Raw genomic sequence first — 18,868 nt, 5'->3', positions numbered from 1 at the left:
ACCTCTATGACTCAAACATACAGGCTTTTACAAGGAAGTGACCGACGAGCCTGCAGACTGTTGTCAAGATGGCACCGAGTGGGCTGAAGGCGGTAGTTGGAGAAAGTAAGTGATATATTCGTCGTAACCGATCTGCTTTAATGAGTTTATTGCAGCTAAAAGACACAGCTAATTTACTCCAAATTATTCCGTAGCAGCTTCACAAACTGACGCTTAAGGTATAAAACACAAAACACTGCTCGGAACGCCTGTCCGACAAGGGCTTCTTCCTGCTCCGGTCCCAATTAAAAAGCTAACATTACCGAAGTAAATAATGTTAGTCACGGATAAAAAGTAATGTTTTTGGCTTTGCATGTGTTGGTAACAACATTTTCTGAGGGGAAATGGTGGCTTGTTGTTGTGACGTTTGGCTGGCGTGAAAAGGAGAAAAATAAATCGCGGTGTTAGCAGGTGCAATAGTGACAGTCCAAGTTTTATGCTAACGCTAGCTAGCTAACCCAGAAGGAAGTTCATTAACTTCGCTTTTGATGGACTAAATCAGTTGGAACATTTATGCGGTAAGATATTAAACATCAACATAATCCCAACTTTTGTTGGTATAACTGATAATTCAGCATTAACTAAATTTGTTATTCAATTATTGATATCAAATAAATACGTCATAGAATCAATTAGGCCTTAAAAGTATTTTTAAAGAAACATTATTATTATTATTAGGCAATACATTGTGTGTTACTAATCTCTACAACGACAATAGCATTATATAATGGTAATGTTTCTTAAACATTATGTTTTTGCCATGATATTTTAAGAATAGACATTAAATTATTCATTTGTTTTAAACAACTTAAAACGTCAGTGCAATCTTTTCACTTTGTCAAGGCTGAGGAGATGTCACTGCCACTGTAAATGTTTTTCCTATGTAGAGTGTGAGCGTAGTGTGAACACACCCTCACTCAAAAAATCTTCCAGGTATGTACTGGTAATACAAGTAACCCTGACCTTGCAAAGGATTCAGAGATCAGGCCAACATTAACTTGCTGTTCTTGTAGGCCCATAGCCTAATTAGTTCTACTGGGATTTGACTAGATTACTACTAATTTGAATATAAGATACGTGCATTTGTAGGGCTGGACTTTGGAAATCTATAAAAGGGTTAGAAAGGTGGCATGTGGCCAGGTCTTATGAGCTTCATGTGATGCTCCGAAATATTGTTGTCCACACTACTTAAGTTAAAGCATGGGAGTCCACCCTCTCCCTTGTGGTAGCTGACAATGTCAAATAAAATCCATAATTATTATGAAAAAACTAAGACCGAGAAAGAAATACAGCACCCACCCCATAATCAACAAATATTGTTTTTTAAACAATTTATAATATAGTGATTACTATGAGTGAGCTAAACTTGTGCTATTCCTATAAACAGCCAATTTTCATGTCAATTAGTAAATTGCCTGGTGTGTTGATAAACTTATAACAATGTATCATATGTATTAGGGAGTTACTGCTGTGTTTCTGAGGCAATAAAACAAGGAAGTTGAGTGACGAACATATCACATTAGTGTAGTTCTTCATTTTTATGTTTCTTTCTACACTCCTTCCGTCTGTGCACCGTTAAAAAGACTGGCAGTTAAGTGTTAGGGGATTTAAGACATAGTTTCAGGGTTTCCTTAAGGAAACTGTTTAGCAGAGATGGTAATCCTCTCCAATCCTAGTGAGAAAATGATGGCCAAAACAATATCCACACTAAATATAATGGCTTTTGCTTTGTAAAACAGGGTCTCTGCTCCTTTACTCTGAAAGTTAATGTTTGATTTCAGGGCATATTAGTCAAGCTAGCCCACCTGCACTGTAAAACACTGTAGAGGATGCTCAGTTTTGCAGTCTGTTTCACCAGTAGTATCGTGTCAGCTGTTGTGCCTATAAGTCGGTAGAACAACTATGCTGTTGTCTGATCTTCAGACAGTGTAATCTACGACAAGGAAGTTTCACCCAGCTGACAAAGTTGGTAAATACAAGTGCTAAATATGGCTTTGTGTCTAAAAAGTTCCTGATTCTTGAGGTAGAGAGTTTTAAATTATATCTGACTTTTAACCTTTTGCACTGTTAAAACATGGAAATACCCATTTCAATTCCCAATATTTCAGTTTTATTTTTCACATGCCCTTATGATCTCACTTGTGAACTGTAGGCATTGATAAAATATTTTAACTAAGCCACAGGTGTTCTTTTACTCTTTAGTCACTGGTGACCAATAGATTAAATGCCACACTTGTTTAAGAGAGTTTTGTGAACAAAATAACAAAATAATATTATTTTGTAATGTTACTTCTGTTTTACAAACAGCATTCGTGCATTGGAGTCGGTGCTGAAAATCCATCAATTTTTGTGCAGAGCTTGAAGAGTTTTCAGATGTTATTGATTGCACTGTAATCATATATGAATTTTTTTCTTCACGCCTACAGAAATCCTCAACGGGGTCATTAAGAGTGTGAAGAAGGATGGAGAATGGAAGGTAACAGTTGCCCAGTGAGAATTAAGAGACCCCCTGATTTGCTCATAGTGACTCTAACTCTTTATCTTCTTCAGGTTCTTATTGTGGACCACATGAGCATGCGAATTCTGTCCTCTTGCTGCAAGATGTCAGATATTTTGGCGGAGGGGGTTACCAGTAAGTATGCAGATAATTAACGGTCTTGCATCCTATGGAACAGTTGCATAGGGGAGACGGATACACTTGTTCAAGTGCTGCTTCACTTTTGCAAGCGTCGTCAAACTTTCTTCACAGAACAATGTGGGGATATGTTTAGAGCACGATCATGTGAGATGTGTTGTCTGTGCTACATATCCTGCTCCCTATATTACACCTGGATAGAAGTAATCTTTCCCAAGATGAAACTGCCTATTGTTCCAATGGCAGAGATGATTTGATGAAAATAAAAGAGATACAGTCCTGTCCATACCATTGCTACTCCACTCACCAAATGTCAATCAAAGAAATTCTGGATTTGTATTTGTGAAAGGTTTTACCAGCCTTATTACAGTAAGAACCAGTGGGTTGAGTTTTCCATGGAGGATTGCTGTTGTGCCCTTCTAGGAGTTTCCCACACACTTGAAATTAATCCCAGCATTCACTATATTTCACTTAAGTGATAATAATGTTGATGTTTTTATTTGCAGCTGCGTGTGATATTGGTGAAGTCAGATTGTTTAGATTTAAGCACAGTTCCTGTCTTTTCTGCTTTTTAGTTGTGGAAGACATCAACAAACGTAGGGAGCCAATCTCTACTTTGGAGGCCATTTATTTGATTTCACCAGTGGAGAAGGTTAGCTCTTTACTTTTTCCATTCTATTTTATATATATATATATATATATATATATATATATATATATATTTATTATTTTTATTCTTATTCTTAATCTTTTAAACAAAAATGTTTTTTCAATTGCAGTCTGTTCGCGCTCTAATTAACGACTTCAAAGATGCTGCTTTTACTTACAAAGCAGTACACATCTTCTTCACTGACAGTAAGATTGTCTTTTTGTTTGTCTTTATACTGTACACTGTGCAAATTTTTACCATTAATTTCATATTGAAATTCTATGAAAAACATACAGCGTTGAAACCTATAGGAAACTTGTTTATCACTTGGTTATTTTCAAGTGCTCCGTTCAAAACATTAACAGTTTCCAAATATGTATTTCCACAGCTTGCCCAGATGGTCTCTTTGCTGAGATTGGGAGATCCAGGGTTGCCAAGGTGGTCAAGACTTTAAAAGAGATCAACGTTGCTTTTCTGCCATATGAGTCCCAGGTAGGGAGTTATCTGCTCTTTACTTAGAAGACCCAGTTTTCCAATTTCCAATTATTAACTTTCATTTTAACTGTAACCAACAGTAGCTGAGAAAATAATCTCTTACCTCTAGCTAAAAAATGTTCTTCTTTGGTCAACAGCTACTCACTAATCAAGTCAAGTCAAGTATATATATATTGTCATTGGTAAAAAAAACAACAAGACTTACTCCTTGAGCCTGTAGTAAAAATGAAAGAAAAACTAAACCAAAAGAACAAAAAAATAAAAATAGTACTTATACTAAATAGATGTTATATTTTTTTCTGTGTGGTGTTTGGTGCTGAGTAATGTACAGTTGTTTTATCAGAACCTTTTCACTTTAACTCCTGCCTGCTGCAGCTGAAAATGATGTTGAGAGCGTTAAGAGTGAAACAAAACAGTTAAGTTGCGTTCAGTCAAAACCAAAACATTGAGCTGAAAGATGCTAAATTGCTCCACAGAGCTCAGAGGAACTGCAGAGTGGGTACATACATCATACTCTGGGTTCATCATTATGAGCACATTTTCACTTAACACACAGTAAGTTTATTGAATAATGTAGATTGACTCTTATTATCTCTCACCCCTGCAGGTATTCTCCGTGGATGACCCGACCTCCTTGTACTCTTTCTATAGTTCTAAGCCAAATGAAGAAAAAGAGAAAATGATGGAAAATCTGGCAGAGCAGATTGCCACTCTGTGTGACACACTTAAGGAGTACCCTGCAATCCGTTACCGCAAGTAAGGAAGCCTTGCATATACTGAAATTGGTTTGCTACTGAATTGATTTGCTGATTCTTTACTCCACAACTCTGTCTCTTAGGGGACCAGAGGAGAATGCTAGACTGGCTGAGGAGGTCCACCAGCGCCTTATTGCTCACAAAGCAGACAACCCAAGCATGGGAGAGGTGAGGAACTACTTAGACCCAACATCTTCAACAATCCTCATCTATTTAACTGTACCAATACAGTTCTTTCTCAAATGATGAGCTGAATTCTAAAATTGCTTTTTCCTGCTAAAACAATTTTTCTGTATTTGAGAGTACACATCCCTCTGCTGCTCTTTACCTTCACAAGTTGTGGATGTCTCTGGTTTCTGGGTTTAATTTCCTGTTAATTATTTTTCACATGCTTTGCTGGATCTTTCCCTCTTTCCCTACTTCTTTTCTGTCTTTCTTAGCTGACATTTCCTTGCTCCTGAGATGAGTCTTAACAGGCATGTATTACTGTTCTCTTTTTGCTCCCACACATCTGAAGTTCATTAATATGCACTGTCGAAGCACGCTGTATTTGTTTTTTTACTGTGGTGTATTGTACTGTACTTGAAACTGCAATTTTGCTGAAGTGCTGCATCATGCTGCATCATACTGTGATATTGAATGCATATAGATAAAAGCTGATAAGACTTTCACTGCATGACAAATTTGCAAAAACATAATTAAGAACCTTTAATTTCATGCATTCTGCAAAGTAGATCCTCATTGTTTGTGTGCATGTGATGTAAATCTGATCTTCAGTAGTATTAGATGGTATCCCTTGTGTTCATTGGTTTAGGGTGCAGATAAGGCCCGATCGCAGCTACTGATTGTTGATCGTGGGTTTGATCCTATCTCACCTATTCTGCACGAGTTGACCTTCCAGGCAATGGCCTACGACTTGCTAGATATCAAACAGGACATTTACACGTGAGTGAATATATTCTAATGCTATATATGAGATGCTGCTAATTTGTTTTGCAGTGTGACAGTGTGAATACCACTTCTCCATACTCAATTGTGTTGTATGCACATGCTTGTTTTATTTGTTTAAGTTATCAGACAACCGGCATTGGGAATTCAAAAGAGAGAGAAGTGTTATTGGATGAAGATGACGAGCTCTGGGTACAGCTCAGACATATGCACATTGCAGATGTCACTAAGTAAGTCTGTCACGACTAGATGAGTATCTTCACATGTTTTGGTGTCACTGTTCTCCTTCCCAACATGTTGTATTGTTTTCACTTGATTTTATGTTGCAAATTGAAAACACACACTTAACCTTGTGTGTTTTCTCTAAGGTAGAAATTATATATTATACCTTGCCAATTAAATTCATTAAATTAAATTGCCAATTAACAATGTAAATTATTAAAAGTATTAAGTTACATTGTAATGCCACATTTGTTGGAGAAGAACATGAGAAGAATATAATTCATCTGTGATCGTCATATTGTAGCCCTTTGTAACATTGGGGTAAGGAAGTTGTCTCAAAAGACAGTGTAAAATTTGCATTCTGCCTGTGTATATAAACTAACATTCATGAGAAGTTAAAACACAAAGGTTAAGTGGAATGATTTTGAACTGATGTATGATAAGAGTGTTAATATAACAGTAACAGTAAATTTTGATCATGTGAGTTAATTTAAAAAAAAAAAAAAAACTAGATTACAATTTGATTTCCTCGTAATAGTATTATAACTGATTAAATGTGGTTCTGCCTAAGGTGACTAATCCTTTTCCAAACCCACTCTCGCAGGAAAGTGACAGACCTTCTGCGAACCTTTTGTGAGAGCAAGAGAATGTGCACTGACAATGTGAGTGTTCATGTGCAGTACTCATTTGGGTCTAATTATTTCAGATGTCAATGACATAACATGAAGATTATTTTTAGGTGAAGTGCAATTTTGGAATTTTTCTTTTTTGCATTTCAGGCCAACATAAAAGATCTCTCTCAGATGTTAAAGAAGATGCCTCAGTACCAGAAAGAGCTGAGCATGGTGAGTGGGATGAAAAAAGCTAACTTTTAGCATCATCATTCCATGATGGTTTTTCTATTGTAAAGGGAGTACTCTAACAACTGTTAATGTTCAGGACTAAAGAACCATCCTTCATAGGATCTTTTTGTACAAATTCTTAAATAAATAATGATAATTGATAGTTATGCATTTTCATTTACAGTACTCTACTCACTTGCACCTGGCTGAAGCTTGTATGAAGAAATACCACGCCTCTCTTGATAAGCTTTGTGAAGTGGAACAGGTCAGTTATCTTGTGGGGTGTGCAATTGAAATTAGTCATGTTTCGACATTATCATCAACACTGTGACTCAGAGCAAGTGGGACACGAACAGCATTGTCATTGTAGCAACAAACAGTTCTTATAGAGCAAAAACATTTTTGTAATGTCTTACATTGTACTGCAGAGGTCCACTTCATTTCATGTAAAGTTTTATGGCCAATGAGATGAGTGAAGCTAAAGTTGTCCTGTACATCTATAATTGGAGGTATCTATAGAAACATGATAATGTTCTCTTGATCCCTGAAGAGAAAGGTGCCCATAGATGACACTGGGCCACGAAACATAATATTCTTGGAATTTGTCTGCTCGTGCATTGTTGACAAAACAGTCTGTCAGTCTGTTAGCTTTTATATCACAAGGGATCAACTTGAATCCCCCACTGTGTTAGTCACTGAGAGTAAGTGTCTTGGAGAGAATGTCTGACATGGAATTACTCCATTCCACTCAGTCCACACACAAAGTGACCTCGATGTGATGGCGTCTTTATTTATAGCTCCTCTGGGGTATGTTCAAATGCCACTGGCATTGCCTGGTAATATTTAATGGAGAATTATAATCGTAATATTGCATAAGAAGCTTGGGACCGGACATCAACATCCAAATATCTACACACATGCAGAGGAAGCTGTTATGTGATTACTGAGTGTAAAGGCATTTAATATTTACTACTTAGAAATCCTTCCATCAACATAGGCCCGGGATAAAGCCACACTTCAGAACAGTGCCAAGCCCCAGTGTGTTGTTTGTACTTGCCAGACATGCTTTGTCTCCCTGTGGGTTTGCATTCTGCCACATTTAGTCCTGTATCAGATGAGTCACAAGCACACAGGAAATGATAAGCTATGCATGGTTGTGGCATTATGAAATGCAAGTGTTAATGGGGCTTTTTTGTATGAGTGAATCACTTGGCTGCACTAATGGATTGTCAGCATGTCTGAAAGCTGCCTCTTTAATCCAGCAGCCATGTTTTGGCTCTAAAATAACAGCTCTCTGTCAGTTTTAATGTCTTCAACTGTTCTACATTGTTTGGGCAACCCAATACAAATGTATGAGTGTAGCTTTACAAATAATATGATGTACTGTGTTTTTATGTGCTTCTGTAGCCATGCTCTAGATTCACTTGACCACAAAATGTATTGTTGTTGATTGGCCCTAACAAGGCTTAGTCCAAATTTATTATACAGCTTAGCAAGAGTTTTTAGGGAGGTCACACAGGGCCCAGGATTGCATTAAAGGGAAATCCCAAAGCTAGAGGCTAGAGGTAAGTATAAAAGCCCAAGTTAAGTGGCCAGTATTTGCCATTATTTTTGACATAGTTAATGGATTACACATATAACTGTGGACATTTTCTGTGCAGTTTAGGACATTTTCTTTATCTGTTCAGTGAAATGTTTTCAGTAAATAAAAATTCAGTAAATGTTTTGATATAAAGATCCATGTACAGTGTATGTAATACCAGTATTAACCTTTAAAAAGTTTAGTGAAAGAGTAATAGTGCTATTCTTAAAGGCATAGCATGTTCATGAAAGAGGAAGTGGTAGAAAACAGAACTAATTTGAGAAGCAAATAATTTTGTGTCAAATCTTGATACAGATTTTTTTTGTAATTCTTAAATCAGATTCCAATAGCAGTTTATAGTTAAGCATTGATGTCTTCCACAGGACCTGGCAATGGGAGAAAATGCAGAGGGGGAAGCTCTAAAAGATGCCATGAAGAGCATTGTTCCTGTGCTCCTCAACAAAGAAATTGAGGCCTATGACAAAATCCGCATCATACTGCTGTACATATTCCACAAGAAAAAAGGTTTGGCCTCGTCACAGCACTTTCTGTTTTAACTAATACACTTTAAAACCAACATTTTTTTGTTTGTGGCTGCTTAATTGAAGTGTTAACATGATAAGAAGCCTCGAATCAAGTGTTAGCATTGCCTTCACCCTTTTTAAATGGAGTCTGGTTATTCATTTAGGCATCGGGGAGGAGAACCTTGCCAAGCTCATCCAGCATGCAAACATACAGGGTGACAGCAACATCATTACCAACCTGCAGAACCTGGGCTGTAACATTATAGCTGGGGTAAATTTCTAGATTGTAATTTGACTACAATCTCAATGTTGTGTACTCTAAATTTATTGCTTTGGTATTTTTTACACAACTTACAATCTTTGTTAGGGCCGCAATGCTGGGAAAACACTGCCAGATCGGAAGGAGCGCACAGAGAGCACATACCAGCTCTCTAGATGGACACCCACCATCAAAGATGTCATGGAGGTATTAAAGCCAAAATGAGGTTTCAGGTGTTGGTGCCAGACCTGCTAAGTGTTGCTTTCAGCTTCTGACAACATCTGTGTTCCTGTATAACAGAATGCCATAGAGGACAAATTGGACAGAAAGCAATGGCCATTCATCTCTGATCCTGCTCCAATCAATACAACTCATACTACAGTCAGGTGGGTGCTGGAAGAAAGAAAATTTTTATCATGCTTGAGTACCACATTGTTAACTTTATCAGAGTTCATTATATATAAAGAGATAAATGGTTGAAATAAGTAGTGAGTAATAAACAAAACACAAAAGCTAGGAAAAAAATCCTTTTTTAATGTTCCAAGGATAGTTTGAAAAATTGTCCATTGTTTTGACCCCTTTTTTTTTTAACCAACAAAAATATTAACTGGGAGAGCAGTCAGATTATTGTTGTCAAATAAAAAGCTTTTATCCCTGTAACTTAGCTGAAGCTCCAACTCACTTCTGGCAGAGTGGGTTGGAGTTGAAGAGGTGAAATTAAGCCAGTTTTGCTTTGAATAGTCTGTAATCCCCCAGGGAATACCCGCCATGATGTCAGTGCTTATACAAACCACACTGATGGACCTGGGCTCACTCTTAATCTGCATAATGCACAATGCTTGTCTCCTTCCTTTTTTAGCAAAGTGCAGAATTAAAGCTGAGTACTCATTAATATTAACACTAGAATATAGCTTTGCTATATAGGGCTGGCAATGTAAAACCGGACATGGCAGTAGGAAAAGAGGCCTCTTGTGTAACATTTTGAAAATGATTAGCATAATGATAATAAGCTTTATTTAAATAGCTCCTTTCAAAACACAGTTAGGTTATTTAGATTTAGGATGAACAATAGAAAATAGATGACAAAATAAACACATGAAAAAATGTTTTTAACGTTTTATAACATTGGGAAGGAGAGAAAAAGTGTGACAATGAGGTACAGTAAAAATGAGATGGGACATTCTAAAATGATTAAAATAATTAATATAATAAGAGATTTAAGAAGTTAGAAGTAAGTTCAGACCTCAAACCCCGAGAAAGCACACCTATAAAAATGTATCTTTAAGAGGGATTTAAAAGAGGGTAATGAGCTCACCAGTCTTATCTCCCAAGAGAGGTTGTTCCAAAGAGTCGGGGCAATAACAGAAAAGGCCCAGTCACCCTTGGTCTGTAGTTAAGATTGTGGAGTAGCTGACATAGCTTTGGCTGAGAACCTCAGGTTGTGGCTGGGCAGATATGGTGACAGTAGATGTGAGATGTACTTAGATGCAAGTCCAGAGTGGACTTTAAAAGTCATCAATTAAATCTTAAATTCAATTCTAAAATTTATCAGAAACTAATTTAGAGACAGTAAAATGGGAGTAATGTGCTCTATTCTTTGGGTTTTCTGTGAGAAGTCTGGCTGCTGCATGGGTTGTAAGCAAAGCATTACAATAAAATATAAATGTAAGTACAGCTGATTGTTTGCCTCCAGTAGTAGTTGCTGTTATTTAATAAGATTAATGATGGATCATCATTAAACTGGGTGCTCGCAAACAGGCCTTAGTTTTAGTAATAGTTACTTGTTGCTCAATTATTGTTGTAATTCTTTTACAGCAGTGCACGTTTTGGACACTGGCACAAAAATAAGTCTCCAACAGAGTATCGCTCTGGCCCTCGGCTTATTATATTTGTGATTGGTGGGGTGTCACACTCAGAGATGCGTTCTGCTTATGAAGTCACTCGAGCCACTGATGGGAAATGGGAAGTGCTGATTGGTAAGCAATCACTGCTGAAAAGGCCACAATTTTTGTAGCTGCTTCCTTCCAGAAATGCACCATTCACAATGTTTTGCTTTAAATATAAATGCAATTTTCTTTTTGACAGGGTCATCTCACATCCTGACTCCCACCAGCTTCCTTAATGACCTGAAGAGTCTGGACCAGGTTCCTAATCCTGATTGTTAGATACTTAGACCCTGAACAGGGGGGAGCACACTGGCATAAGGGTTTGGTCTTTCATTCAAGATGATCGGTTGCTGGTCCTCTGTCTCTGACATCTGAAGTGAAACATGAAGAGGAATTTTAGATGTAGCCATGGAAGGAAAGATTTGTAATTCTTTATTTTATTATAGAACATTATTTTTATTGTTTGTTGTGAATTGGGATCTGTATACTGCTTTGATTGAAATTGTGTTAAAATATTTAATTAGACATTAATAATATTTTGATTATTGTACTATTCTCATTCAAATTCCTATTTTTGGTACTGTGTGTTTGATTTGCCCAATTTTGTACTATAAAACTGCATGATTTCCACAAAACTGGATCATTGTACACCAAAAATCTAGAAAGTCTAGATTATCAAGTATAATCTAGACGTACATAAGTCAATAGGAGTATGTATCATATATTCAATGACATTAAGTGTGTGATCCCCCCCACCCCCCCTTGAAAAATGTAAGCTCAGACAAAATGTCTCAACTGCTGTCTTATGATATCTTGCACATTTATCATGTACCTTAATATATTGCTGGGAGCAAGTGTGTTGGGTGTTTGTTTCTTTGTTGTTAAATATAAGTAATAAAAGAAACATAAGATTCACTTTAAATTGTGTCCTGTGAGTAGCGTTCCAGAGGAATTCAATTGGCATAAAAAGTTGTGTGAAATGTGTAACAAAAACAAGCTCAACTTATGGTCCACTTACAAGCTTTGTTACATATACTGATCCCAAAGTCAGGAATAAATGCATATGGAAGTCTTTATTCACATGTGTTTTGTCACAATTATGCTCAGACCTAAACCAAAAAAATATATTTAACTTCAACAAGATATGCTGAACTTTTTTTTCTCATCACTATAAATGTCTAAAGTATGAGTTTATCACAACAGTGGCAGTTTTGCTCATTTCAGGCATATGCCTACTTGCACAGTTTAATGACATTGGGGGGGCTGGGGTTGAAATGCAAACATGAACTTTAAGCAAAGTGTTAGATCATAAGGCTGAACATGTACACCTACCAGTGAAAAAGATCATCCCTCTCCATGCTGAGGATTATGTTTTCATCTGGGATGACAGATGGTAATATTAAGAACGGTGCACTGGCTGGGGTCTTAATGGCAATGGGTTAATACTCAGGACTTAACTCTATTTAAAAGCCATCCACCAAGCCATAGCCAGTACACATTTGGACTGGTATCAATCGGGATCATCTTTTCCATTGCACATGCACTAGTTATGTTCAAGAAGTATTGAATGGATTCCCCGCCGATTACAGGAAATATTTTTCTGTAACTTTCTGTACAGGTTCACAGTTGATCTGGTTTTCAGTTTTGGACCTTTTCCTTTTTTGTGTTATTTTTCATAATGGCAGCTGCTGAAATGGATTCAAAATCAGAAGCTACCAACACTGTAGAGGTAGGTCCTTTGTGTCATATGTTTGGTACTTATTGTTCAGTATTAAGTATTGCATATATTTAGATATTTTTGTGCAGAATCGTAGCTAAAGTCTAGAAAGTGATTAGAAGCAGAAACTATTTTCTGTTCTTGTATTTATGCTTCTGCGTAGTGTGTCTCACAATTTGTAGATAATGTTGTTAAAAATCTTATAATGTTTGATGTTTTACATTGATCCCCATCATGGCCTCCACAACATTTGCTGTGATATGAAAAGTGTGAAAAGAAATAATTATTCTTCTGGTAAGATTTACAGTGGGTGGTAAGCTACAATGGTTTTGGACAGCTGATTGTGCCAAGGACAAAAACATTGTCGATAACCTATCCAGTTTATTCATATTATTTCAGTGTTTGCTCATTCTGTTGTCCATTGTTCAACAGGAATCTCCAGAAAAGGAGCAGATCCTCAACATATTGAGTTTCTCACAGCGAGGACGAATGGATGAACAGCGCTGCACCTTGAGTCCTGTTAAAACTGTACAAGTCAAAACTACAGGTTGGGGCAGTAGATACCAGCTGCAATGTCTGTGTCCTTTTGTAGATTAATTATTGATGGTTTCACCCCTGTACCCCACAGGTTCAAACTATCAGTTGTCATCCCATACCTTGGACAACAAGCAGAGACAGCACCTTGATAACCTAAAGGTGTCTTTGCCGGGGTTTAACTACCAGGTACTTGGTTATGGGTTGTAAAAGGCTGAGTGCAAGTAACTGCACAGGTGGTGTGATGAATAAATGACTGAAGTCTACTTCAAAATGTGATTTGTTTTCTTAGGACCCTAGGAGTGATAACCATCATGGCTCTGCACCTCAGATCTCTGTGACTGAGAGTACTCCAGATAGAAACAGGAAGCTTCTCTTACCAGCCAACCAATTGCAGGTTCCCTCTCAGCGTGACTGCTCCAATTCAACAAAGGTCTTTTCTATCCTATTATATTATTCTGATTGCTTTAATGATTACAGATTTCTTCTACTGACTTGTCTTGTGTTATAAAATGTTGTTCATCCTCATTTGGTCAAACTCATTTGTCTAATAGGCCGATTCACCTGATGAACAACAAAAGCTCATCAATATGATCAGCCATGGACAGCGTGGACGCATGGATGACCAGTGCTGTTCCTTTGATCCTAGCAAGAGTGCTCCTTGCACACCCAAACACACTGATAGAAAGCTTGCTGCAGGTACATGAAAACCCTTTGTATTCAAAATCTTTTGCTCTGCAGACATTTCGAGAAGTGTGTTGCTTCTCCCAACAGATTTGGGTTCAGACAAGTTGCATTTATATTTTTAAAGTTCATTGTCTACATAATTTCATATTTAATCTTCCCAGGTCCAGATGCAGACACGTTATTCAACCTCTTGGCCAACACTCAGAGCCAACGGCTCGACGACCAGAGAGTTTCTCTTCCGTCATTACCAGGATTACAGAAAGAAAAGGACACTTCTACTGCAGGAGGAGATTCAAACTACTTGTGTTACATGGTCTCTAAAGTCCAGGTTAGTACTTTACTTTTCAAAGAACAAAATATTTTACATATTTAATAGCAATTGATGAAAGTGCCAAAATACTGACTTAAATGTTGTACAAATATGACGCTAGAATGTAAAAAAAAATATTACAGAAATAAAATATAATTTGTAGGATGACACAAAAAGCCAAACAGCCAAAACTTTACAAACACTCTTGGATGTGCAATGCTTCAAACTCTATTTTCATGGAAATGTCATGTCAAACTATTCACAATGGACAATTTTTCACAGTTTTGAAAGCTGTGATCTGTCCTTTGTAAAATTCGAACCAGTTGATGTGTCGCTCTCTAGAGCTAAGAATGCTATAATCACATTGCTGCAGGAAGCCAAAGCATTAAGCATTTACTCATTGCCCTGTGGAACCTTTGGTGGTAAAAAAGAGTGCTTCCTGACCAGAAAGGCTGAGGAATCCTGACCTAATGCATTTTCAGGGTTCCAGAATGGATGACCAAAGATGCTCACTACCTCAAATCCGAACCCCGGAGAGCCAGTCTTCACCAAAAAAGGATAAGTCTGTGTCTGGTGTAGGTCCTCCACGCTCAGCCTCCTTTAGCCCCGGCTCAGACATAGAACAACCGAAGAGTAAAGACAAAGCATCTCAAAAACAGGTATATTCTCAAGTCACTGCTATCATTTCTAAACCCAGGAGATAGTTCTCCAATCTGAATATTAATTCGTGTTTGCATATAATTTCAAATTATTTTTGTTACTGACCCAAAGATGTACTTTACACTTTTTACACATCTAGGTCTTGAACCCAGCTGAACAGGAAGATTTTTTTAGCTTAATGAGTCATTCCCAGAGGGGGCGAATGGATGAGCAGCGATGTGTCTTAAACGTTACTCCCCAGTCTACACCGAAACACAAGCCCACTCAGACTACTGTCCCCAAAGGTTTAAATCCCTCGATTTTATTCCTGCATTTAATGTTTTTACAATAACAATTTCATCCCTGTTGTAATATCCTGATATGTCTCTTCCTAGGTCCAGATTCTGAAAAGTTCCTCAACCTGCTGGCCAACTCTCAAGGCCGACGGCTGGATGACCAGCGAGTGTCTCTTCCTTCATTGCCAGGGATACAGAATGGTGGTACCACATCAACATCAACTGCAGAAGAGATGGATGCAAGCTATTTGTGTTACATGGTCTCGAAAGTCCAGGTTGGTCCCATACATAGCTTGGTGTAAAAACCATTGTAGTTCTTTTTCATTTTGTTCTAAAATGTCTTTACTTGTTTTTTTTCAGATTTAGGTCATGTTGAACAATATATCCAACTACTTTGATCCAACGTTACAATAGCGAATCCCATTTTACTCCTACAGGGATCTAGAATGGATGAACAGAGATGTTCTGCACCCCAAATTGTCCAAAATTCCAATTCAGACACATCTGATGAAGCTCCCCGGAGGTCTGCCTCTTTAACCCGTGCCAAAACTGATAAACATCAGCAGGTGAGATGTCATGCTGCTCAGTACACAGCTTATAGTTTAGCCAGTACCTCTATTCTTTGAACTGAGACACTGAAAATAAAATCAGTGATAGATAGGAAGGCTCATTTACCACAGTGTGTTGAAAATGAAATAAATGTGGTTCTTTCATTTTGTCCTCCTGATTATTTTTAATGGCAGCCTCTGTTGGCCAAGTTGTTTGTGAATTGTCCCAATTCTCATTGCTTTTCGTTCTTTAAATCTTTTTCAGGAGGCATCTCCAGCTGAACAGGAGAAGTTTTTCAAAATGATAAGTCATGCACAAAGTGGACGTATGGAAGAGCAACGTTGTTCTTTACAACCAAGCAGAAGTACACCTGCCACTCCCACACACAATGGAAGTGCTTTAAATAATGTGCCCACAGGTCAGAACAACACACAAGGCACGAAAAGGTCAAGTATGTGTTTTCTGTCACTGAAACGTCACGGAAATAACTCTCGACTCTCCATAACAGGTGCAGAAGCTGATGCATTCTTTAAAATCCTTGCCTCCAGTCAGGCACGACGGCTAGACGATCAGCGTGTTTCACTTCCTACCCTGCCAGGGATAAGTGGGAATTCTGAACGAAAAGAAAATACAAAGTCTGGAAACCCAGTGAGTTATACAACATTTAAATCATTGGTGGTGTGGGATAAAGAATATTGCCAAATGTTGCCAAATGTAGTTCCTTGTTATTTTATGCCACACAAGTAAATGGTATGCAGATGAAGATGTGTGTTTGTATGCAGGCACATTCTTGTGACTACAAAAGTGCCACTCATGGCAGAAACATCATACATCATACAGAAACATCACAAGTTCCAGCTATGGAATAGCTCAGCTGATTTATTTATTTTTTTGTAGCACCTTAAGAAATTAATGTAATGATCTCAACTTCTAGATCTATGGAACATACAGTATTTGTACCATCTGTATTTTATGTTTCAAGAAGAAAAATATGTTGACATAGAAATATTTGCCTAATAAACAGCCTTATACCAAAATACCACCAGAAGCTGTGATTTAATATCTCACAGGTGTGAGTTAATAAATCACAATTTCATGGAATACTTGACAGCTCAGCTGCCTTTTGTTTTCATTTTTCGTCTGCAAGGCTTGTCCACCACACATCACTGTTGCTGAAAGCACACCAACAACACCAAGGAAGGACTATTCCAGACCTACCTCTCAACCCCAAACGGCTAATACAGCATCTGGCTCCCCCAGATCCCTGCCCAAATCTACTTCATTTACCCCCGAAACAGAATATCAGAAGAATCTGAATTCCCCAGCGCAGGTGAATTGTTTAGCTTAAATATCACCTCAAAAGTAAAAGTAAAAAGATGTAACTTAGCTTGTAATGATTTGAATCATAACTTTATGTAGAAAATTACCATATTGAAACCCAGTCAAGAGTTTCAGTTTGGGAGGAAGTGATGCTGCTTTCTTGGGGTCTCGTGTGAGTTTAAGGGGGACATCTTGCCATTTGCTCCTTGAAGTGATTTTAATGTCTAGTGTTTAAACTGGTCTGCAGATTGCCACTAATAAATGAAAGCCTAAATAAGAGTCACTGACACACTGTGTATTGAACAATAATTTGTTATTTTACAGGTGACAGTGAGGGTGTCCATGAGTTTCACTCCACAGCAGGTAAGATAGATACACAGACAGACTTTATTGGTCCAATTAGGGAAAGTTTAGAGCCAGATACTGAGTAACAAAATATATATAATTTACAATATAAACACAAAAACAACAGCACAACAGTGTGGGAATTAAAAATGTCTATATACAATTTATACATCAGAAACAGCAGGACACTGTGCAATTTATAGAAGGGTTGGAGTGCAATTAGACCTTTAAAAAATGTAACTGTATAAGGAACGCAGTAAAATATAATAGCGAGAGTATGGCTAGATGGTAGTGCACTGGTGTGTTCACCCATCATACCAAGGTGAGATACAGTGTTATGGTGAACGGTAGGAATGATTTCCTGAAATGTTCTTTGTGACAGGTTATTGTCTTAATAAAAGATGTGTGACTTCATCAATGCTTATTTTACTCTCTTATCTCTCAAAGGGACAGGAGAATGCTGATCAGTCGTGTACATTCCCAGAGATCTTTCTCACTCTAGGAGCCCCAGGAGATAACCTTGTGATTCCTCTGAGCCCAGCACCTGGCAGACCCCTGTCCTTCAACTTAAACCTTGTCCCAAAAGAAGATGTTAAGTCCAGGCACAGCTCTCCAAACCGTGCAAGTCCCAGGAAATCCCGCTCAAGACCATCATCTCCCAACCCAGGTGCAACCAGTAAAGCATATGAACATGAACAGGGGCGCCTTGTGACCAGCCCTATCAGTCCAGATGAAGACTGCTTCTCTCTGATTGAGAAGATTCATACAGCCCAGCTGCAAGGAGGGCAAAAATATAAAGGGGATCCTGGAAAGGGGAGGGAAAAGGCAGACCAAGGAAAGGGAAAGGGGGGTGGAAAGAAAGATAGGAAGGATGGTGGCAATAAGCAGTAGTCAGGTGTGCAACATTGTAAATCATAGAGATGAAATGTGAGGTGAGGAAAATCACTCATTCAACAGTATCTATAAAACTGTATTTGTAGTTTTCATATAACTACACTAACTAGAGGCTCTTGCTGGAGTAGAGCTAAAGTTTATTCTGTTTTTATTTTCAGGGCTGGATAAGTTCAGGATTTTTTTTTCTTCTTTGCTAGTTACATGCGCTATATTTATACATATATGTATATATTGTGTAAACACCAGTGGTGAAGGTGAGAAGTCATTGCTTTTTCAAAAGCATTGTATGCAGTTAAAGATAATACTGCTTTAGCTGCTTATCCAAAGAGAGAAACTCTTGGTAGGCAGCAATTAAACCCACAACTCTGGCAAACTGTGTGAAACTGAAAAAGCAGAATAACAATAAAGTCAGAAATATCTTACTCAAAACTGATTGCCAGTTCATATTTACTCTTGATTAGTTGACCCACGAAATTGACAAATGAACCTAGAGCCTGCTTTTAACATTTTACCACAACACCTGTTTTCAATAAATCACCAGTGCTCAACTACAGCACATGATGGAAAAGAGGAGTAACATTTGATCTTAACTGAAATTGCATCTATCTTATGAGCAACAGTTTGTCAGTTTTGTCTTTATACTGACACATACTGTGCTAATACAATGTCATCTAACTGTTACCCAATGTAACTTGATTATGTAAGGTGTAATATGACAGACAGGTAAAAAAAGAAAAAGGA

General features: G+C 37.7%; 2 protein-coding genes across 3 annotated transcripts; both read left to right on the top strand.

Annotated features, from left to right (window-relative positions):
- stxbp2 (syntaxin binding protein 2) lies at nucleotides 1–11,758 on the top strand. 2 transcript variants are annotated; one of them, XM_071472175.1, is made up of 19 exons: nucleotides 1–105; nucleotides 2,466–2,515; nucleotides 2,590–2,671; nucleotides 3,250–3,326; nucleotides 3,454–3,529; nucleotides 3,712–3,815; nucleotides 4,426–4,574; nucleotides 4,657–4,741; nucleotides 5,388–5,518; nucleotides 5,644–5,751; nucleotides 6,348–6,405; nucleotides 6,523–6,588; nucleotides 6,770–6,850; nucleotides 8,551–8,692; nucleotides 8,856–8,962; nucleotides 9,059–9,157; nucleotides 9,251–9,336; nucleotides 10,766–10,926; nucleotides 11,036–11,758. In XM_071472175.1, the coding sequence occupies exons 1-19, from the start codon at nucleotides 69–71 to the stop codon at nucleotides 11,113–11,115; spliced, it is 1,779 nt and encodes a 592-aa protein (XP_071328276.1). In that variant the 5' UTR covers nucleotides 1–68; the 3' UTR covers nucleotides 11,116–11,758. The 2 variants fall into 2 exon arrangements, with proteins under 2 accessions (XP_071328276.1, XP_071328283.1); XM_071472182.1 differs by having other exon boundaries at nucleotides 10,769–10,926; nucleotides 11,036–11,255.
- Nucleotides 11,759–12,329: 571 nt separating this feature from the next.
- Nucleotides 12,330–18,556, top strand: LOC139614687 (cyclin-dependent kinase 12). The gene is made up of 15 exons (XM_071472165.1): nucleotides 12,330–12,565; nucleotides 12,986–13,100; nucleotides 13,182–13,276; nucleotides 13,380–13,520; nucleotides 13,642–13,786; nucleotides 13,936–14,102; nucleotides 14,567–14,743; nucleotides 14,884–15,028; nucleotides 15,119–15,294; nucleotides 15,457–15,585; nucleotides 15,833–15,986; nucleotides 16,077–16,216; nucleotides 16,716–16,898; nucleotides 17,213–17,251; nucleotides 17,681–18,556. Exons 1-15 carry the CDS (start codon nucleotides 12,515–12,517, stop codon nucleotides 18,122–18,124), a joined length of 2,301 nt encoding a protein of 766 aa, XP_071328266.1. The 5' UTR covers nucleotides 12,330–12,514; the 3' UTR covers nucleotides 18,125–18,556.
- Nucleotides 18,557–18,868: the final 312 nt, after the last annotated feature.

The sequence above is a fragment of the Trachinotus anak genome, unplaced genomic scaffold (assembly GCF_046630095.1).
Source record: "Trachinotus anak isolate AG129_WGS33_773 ecotype Australia unplaced genomic scaffold, CSIRO_AGI_Tana_v1 ptg000003l, whole genome shotgun sequence".
In the NCBI taxonomy this organism is placed as follows: Eukaryota; Metazoa; Chordata; class Actinopteri; order Carangiformes; family Carangidae; genus Trachinotus; species Trachinotus anak.
The sequence above is the reverse complement of the archived record's forward strand: the minus strand, read 5'-3'. Positions and strand labels throughout refer to the sequence as shown.

Coding starts and splice junctions, on each gene's coding strand:
- stxbp2 (XM_071472175.1), top strand. CDS start 69: ATGGCACCGAGTGGGCTGAAGGCGGTAGTTGGAGAAA. Junction 3,327..3,453: donor TGATTTCACCAGTGGAGAAG/GTTAGCTCTTTA, acceptor TTTCAATTGCAG/TCTGTTCGCGCTCTAATTAA. Junction 9,337..10,765: donor ACAACTCATACTACAGTCAG/GTGGGTGCTGGA, acceptor ATTCTTTTACAG/CAGTGCACGTTTTGGACACT.
- LOC139614687 (XM_071472165.1), top strand. CDS start 12,515: ATGGCAGCTGCTGAAATGGATTCAAAATCAGAAGCTACCAACACTGTA. Junction 13,787..13,935: donor TGATAGAAAGCTTGCTGCAG/GTACATGAAAAC, acceptor TAATCTTCCCAG/GTCCAGATGCAGACACGTTA. Junction 16,899..17,212: donor ATCTGAATTCCCCAGCGCAG/GTGAATTGTTTA, acceptor GTTATTTTACAG/GTGACAGTGAGGGTGTCCAT.